At 49.3% G+C, this 5639-nt stretch overlaps 1 protein-coding gene across 1 annotated transcript; it reads left to right on the top strand.

Annotated features, from left to right (window-relative positions):
• The first annotated feature begins 612 nt into the window (after positions 1–612).
• On the top strand, positions 613–5227 carry PENK (proenkephalin). Its single transcript, XM_010838980.1, has 3 exons — positions 613–984; positions 1418–1558; positions 4252–5227. The coding sequence occupies exons 2-3, from the start codon at positions 1421–1423 to the stop codon at positions 4903–4905; spliced, it is 792 nt and encodes a 263-aa protein (XP_010837282.1). The 5' UTR covers positions 613–984; positions 1418–1420; the 3' UTR covers positions 4906–5227.
• The last annotated feature ends 412 nt before the right edge of the window (positions 5228–5639 follow it).

Below are 5639 nucleotides of genomic sequence, written 5' to 3'. Positions count from 1 at the left end.
CACCGAGTCCTCCCACCTCGCTCTCTCGCCATCACAGTCCCAGATTTTCCCCAGAAGATAACTGCAAAAATCTACTAGTTCCTGAAATGGATGGTCCTGGGACCATCCCAACCCCGTACCCCCTCTCACTGGCCTAAATCCCCCAGGACACTCTGGTCGGACAGAAAGTCGTTCCCGAAGCATGGGAACTTGGCAACCGCGTGCGCGCTTGGCAAGGGGGTCTCACTAATGCAAAAAGGAAAAGCGCCCTCCGGAGATGTTAATATTCCCAGAAAGTTTCAGTCATTCCCTTAACCATTAACTGAGCGCCTACTACGCGCCTTACTGTCAGCAAGAAGTCTAGTGCGTTGGGGACAGATGGGTGGACAAGTGACGACATTCCGGACGGCTGTACCGGATGCCCACCCGGACGGCGGGGGCGCTCCAGGAGGAGGCGGGGCGGGGTAATCCCAGCACTTACTCCTAGGGTCTCCAGCACATTCCAGAATCTAAATCAATCTATCTACCCGCTAAACCCCCACCTGGGCTCTGATGCTAAGCGCGCTCCCCGGGGAAGGCAATTGCGGTGACTTTACGCGGGGGGACTTGATCTCATCGCACCCTCTCCCCAACTTTCCTAACTGCCTCGGTGTGTCACCCGGCCGAGGGGTGCGCAGCCACGCGGGTCCCCCCGCCCAGGCCGGGACCCCTCTTCCGGCGGGGGCGGTGCTCAGCCGGCGTAGGGCCTGCGTCAACAGCAGCCCGCCGGCGATTGGGGCGCGCTCGCCTCCTGCGCTCCCGGACGAATTATAAAGTGGCTCCTGCCGCCGCAGCCTGGACGGCGAGGGAGGCTGGCGAGGCCGGAGACCCGTCTCTGCGCTGCAGCCGCGGCGACGCCGAGGACCGCGAGAGTGAGGCCCGCCCGCTTTCCTGGCTCTCCCCTCTCCGAGAGTCGCCCCGGACCCGGTTTCCACGACCGACCTGCGTGCCCCGAACAGCGGCAACGTGAGTGAACTCGGCCGAAGCCCACCTTGCTGCGTGGGTTTGGGGCTCTCAGCCAGCTGCGTTTTATTCCTCGTTGCATTGCATGGGGTCTCCCAACTTTCTTCCGCTCCTTGTATGTGACCCTGGTCAATGTCGCCACTCCCCGGGCTCCCGGGCTCTCGAATTTGGTCTCCGTAGTCCCCTCCAGAATCCTGCCCTGCAGAGAGCCAGTGCCTGGGGCCGCCCCAGGCTCCGGGCCACAGGGACCACTCGGGAACGGAGAGGCGATCGGAGCGGTCCCCCGGGTGGGCGGGGGAGGGCAGGAAAGAGGGTCCCGTGAGCTCTGGTTCGATGAAGCACCCTCACCCCAGTTGCGGCTGCCCGGCTCGGAGTCCTTCCCAGGGCCCCGCTGAGCGCGCGGACAGACTCGAAGCTCTGTGCGCTCTCCCCGCAGCCCATGGCGCGGTTCCTGGGACTCTGCACTTGGCTGCTGGCGCTCGGCCCCGGGCTCCTGGCGACCGTCAGGGCAGAATGCAGCCAGGACTGCGCCACGTGCAGCTACCGCCTGGCGCGCCCGACTGACCTCAACCCGCTGGTGAGTGTTCTGCGCGGTGCGGGAGCAGCTAACCCGGACCCTGCGCGCACAGCCCGGGCCCGCCGTGCTCACAGTCGGCGCCGACCCCAGGTGACCCAGGTGTCCCGACTGCTCCCCGAACGCTGACCAAGGTCCCGATTTGGCTCTGAGTTTCGGGTCCCCGCGACTAGCTAGGGACCGAAAGGGCGGCGATGTCGTCGCGCAAACCTTGTTCGTTTTCACCCCGGGGAGGTGGGCGCCCCGCTGGTGCGCGCTCTCTCTCTCTCTCTTCAGGACCTCGGAGAGCACCGGCTGTCCCCATCACCTGCCCCAGGGAAGATGCTCAGTCACCCACCTGCTCACAAAGCCCACCTAGGGCCCCTTCCGCACACAAGCATCAACCCATCCTTCCCGCAAATAACAGTTTTTTAAGTGATAATCTCGCCGTCTTTCTTTGAATTTCATTTCTCTAGCCCTTTTAACCTTAGGTCTCTCAGACCATGACCCTCACTTGTGGGGAGGGGTGGGGCGGGGGGCGCGGGGACGGGACGGTGTGGATAAAGAGGAGGCAGGGAGAATGCAGTGGACAGGAGAGATGGGTCGGGGACTGTTCTACAGGTGAGTCCCCCTGAAATTCAACTTCTGTTCTGCCTAGAAGGTACTATCGTTAATAGTACATTTTATTAATTAAACTAGTAAGACAACAGTTTAATTTGGCTGTGAAAGGGGCACAGAGAGTCCAAAGAGGTGGCCTATGATGCAAAGATAAATTATACAGGGGCTTGGTGTTGTTGGGAGAAATGAATCTAAGTTCAAAAGAACTGTCATTCTAATGGTAATCCGATGCTCCTAAATCACTCTTGCTGCCCCCAGGGACTCAGAATCGCTGAAGTGGGGGCCCAAGAAGCTTCATTTTAACTAGCTCCCCCAAGGGTTCATTTGCCCTGTCTCAATTTGTTGAGATTCTGTGATGACTTAAAAAGTTAGGCAGAGCATATGTATTAATCCAAAGAGTCAAGTGCCTTTCCAGACCTTCTGAAGCAATTCTCTTACCTAGATGCACAAAACAGGGGAAATCACTAAGGGAAGGATTCTACAGAACCCAAGACAGTATGTTTCAGGTTAAATGTTTGTTTGTTCCATTTGGATTGCGCCATCCTCTCCATTTGACAAATAGGTCTTATATTTAAACTCTGAGAAAAAATGTTGCGTCTTTAGTAGAGGTGACAATCCCCAGCATCCATATTTTTCTTTCTTATTTGTGTTTTACTGATTGGTTTTCTCTTGGGATTTGCATATAGGATAGTTATTTTGTCTGTGACAAATGGCTTGTTAACCACTATATTGTTAGAATTACAGCAGCTCTGAAATTTTAGCTTGGATGAAAAAGACAAATTAAAAAAAAAAAAAAAACAGGAAGAAAAAGAAAAGATACATGAGAAATAAGCTTGCCTAGCTAGAATTATGTAGTAAAATCAAGTAACAAATAATTGTGGAATTTGCACCATGTGAAAGACGCTTGCACTTCATTCTATGATGGATTAAAAAATAATGAGCAGCCATGCCATGACTGATGTCCAAACTGAATTTACTCTCCAACACAAAGTATGATAAATAATACAAAAAATGTATAGATGGCTGTAGGAATATCAGTTTCCCAGGTGGATATTACCTTCCCAGTGGCAGGTAAATCGCCTGCCAATGCAGGAGATGCAATTTCAATCCCTGGGTCAGAAGATGCCCTGGAGGAGGAAATGGCAGCCTACTCCAGTATTCTTGCCTGGGAAATCTCATGGACAGAGGAGCCTGGCGGGTTACAGTTCATGGGGTTACGAAGAGTCCAACATAACTGAGCATGAGAGAGAGAGGCTGTAAGATATAAATTAATATCACTTTTGTACTAATGACTGTTATTCTAGTTATTTGCCATTATTTGTTTTAAGGAATGCCAATATTAAAATAACCTTTTGGTAATAGTATACAAAATATTCAACATAAATTTTTGGCAAATGGAGTATTTGAATTTCACTTTAGGATGGAAATAGTCTTGAAATCTGAACATCTTAAATTTTTAATAATGGTTAGTTTTCTTAATCAGAGGTCAAAAATAAAATAGCACCATTATTTTTATTAGATCTGTAGATTTTTATTTGTGCATGTGTTTAATTTTCTTAGACACAAAACTTAAATAATTAGTAAGAGCTGATTAACTATATACCAGAATTTTGTTGCACTAATAAAATGCTTTTCTTTGTGAAAAATGATATGTATATATTTCATATTAAGTAATATACCAATATATTTTAAATCTCAAGAAAAGGCCTAGTTTTTATGTCTAAATCAAGAGTTAGTAACTGAGTTCTATAAGTAGAACCATAAAAAAACTGAAATGCTAAGAAAAATATAGGTTAAAATTGGGTGGGAAAATATCTTTACAATATAGCAATAGTACATCATAGTACAATCTGTTAAAATTTGAAGACAAATTCTAATTTGATTCAGTTAGTTCTCCACAATCTCCCCTTCTGATTTTCCTTCGATCTGCCTGTTCAGTACAACAAAAAGTTGTAAGAAAAATGAGATTATTAAGTGGGAGTTTTTTCATCAAAGCAAGCATAGAGTGGCCCAGTGGGGCGGGCGGTGGGGGCTGAAAATGTGTTCACTGAGTGAAATCAGAAAAGCCTCTTCTGTCATTAAATCGATTATTTCCCCAGGCTTGCACTCTGGAATGTGAGGGGAAACTACCTTCTCTCAAGACCTGGGAAACCTGCAAGGAGCTTCTGCAGCTGACCAAACTAGAACTTCCTCCAGATGCCACCAGTGCCCTCAGCAAACAGGAGGAGAGCCACCTGCTTGCTAAGAAGTACGGGGGCTTCATGAAGCGGTATGGGGGCTTCATGAAGAAAATGGATGAGCTGTACCCCCTGGAAGCGGAAGAAGAGGCAAATGGAGGTGAGGTCCTTGGCAAGAGATATGGGGGCTTCATGAAGAAGGATGCAGAGGAAGATGACGGCCTGGGCAACTCCTCCAACCTGCTCAAGGAGCTGCTGGGAGCCGGGGACCAGCGAGAGGGGAGCCTCCACCAGGAGGGCAGTGATGCTGAAGACGTGAGCAAGAGATACGGGGGCTTCATGAGAGGCTTAAAGAGAAGCCCCCACCTAGAAGATGAAACCAAAGAGCTGCAGAAGCGATACGGGGGTTTCATGAGAAGAGTGGGTCGTCCAGAGTGGTGGATGGACTACCAGAAAAGGTACGGTGGCTTCCTCAAGCGCTTCGCCGAGCCCCTACCCTCCGAGGAAGAAGGCGAAAGTTACTCCAAGGAAGTTCCTGAAATGGAGAAAAGATATGGAGGATTTATGAGATTTTAATCCCCTTTCCCATCAGTGACCTGAAGCCCCAGCAAGCCTTCCTCTGCCCCCAGTGAAAGACTGCTGCGCTGGTGTGTTGTATTGTCCCGTGTCGCTTGCATTATATAGTTGACTTGAGAGTCCAGATAATTAACTATACAACCTGAAAGCTGTGATCCCAGGTTCTGTGTTCTGAGAATCTTTAAGCTTTTAAATATTGGTCTGTTGCAGCTGTCTTGTTTCCATGCTCAGTTTTTGTTATCACTTTGTCCTTTATTTTTGACACAATGCCAATAAATGCCTACTTGTGTGTAGATATAATAAACCCATTACCCCAACTGCATAACATTCTTAACTTTCTTCTCCTTCAGAGGTCTCATTTGCCCTTCAGTTTCCCCAGCAAATCACAAACTCAGAGACAGTGAAACCATTTGATTTTTGACAGAAGCATTACTGGTCCCCTCCTCTTCCTACAGCCAAACCTGTAAAAACATTTTTCATTTGATTCCTTATATTCGAAATGTTGGGCTTACCTGGTGGTTCAGCAGTAAAGAATCCACCTTCCAGTGCAGGAGATGTGGGTTCAATCCCTGGGTCGGGAAGATCCCCTGCAAGAGGAAATGGCAACCCACTCAGTATTCTTGCCTGGGAAATCCAATAAATAGAGGAGCCTGGTGGGCTACAGTCCATGGGGTCACAGAGTCAGACACGACTTGGCAACTGAAACAACAACAACAATATGAAATCAAAGATGA

The sequence above is a fragment of the Bison bison genome, unplaced genomic scaffold, assembly GCF_000754665.1.
Source record: "Bison bison bison isolate TAMUID 2011002044 unplaced genomic scaffold, Bison_UMD1.0 scf7180017864108, whole genome shotgun sequence".
Classification (NCBI taxonomy): domain Eukaryota; kingdom Metazoa; phylum Chordata; class Mammalia; order Artiodactyla; family Bovidae; genus Bison; species Bison bison.
Note: the sequence above shows the minus strand (reverse complement) of the source record. Positions and strands in the feature narration are given on the sequence as shown.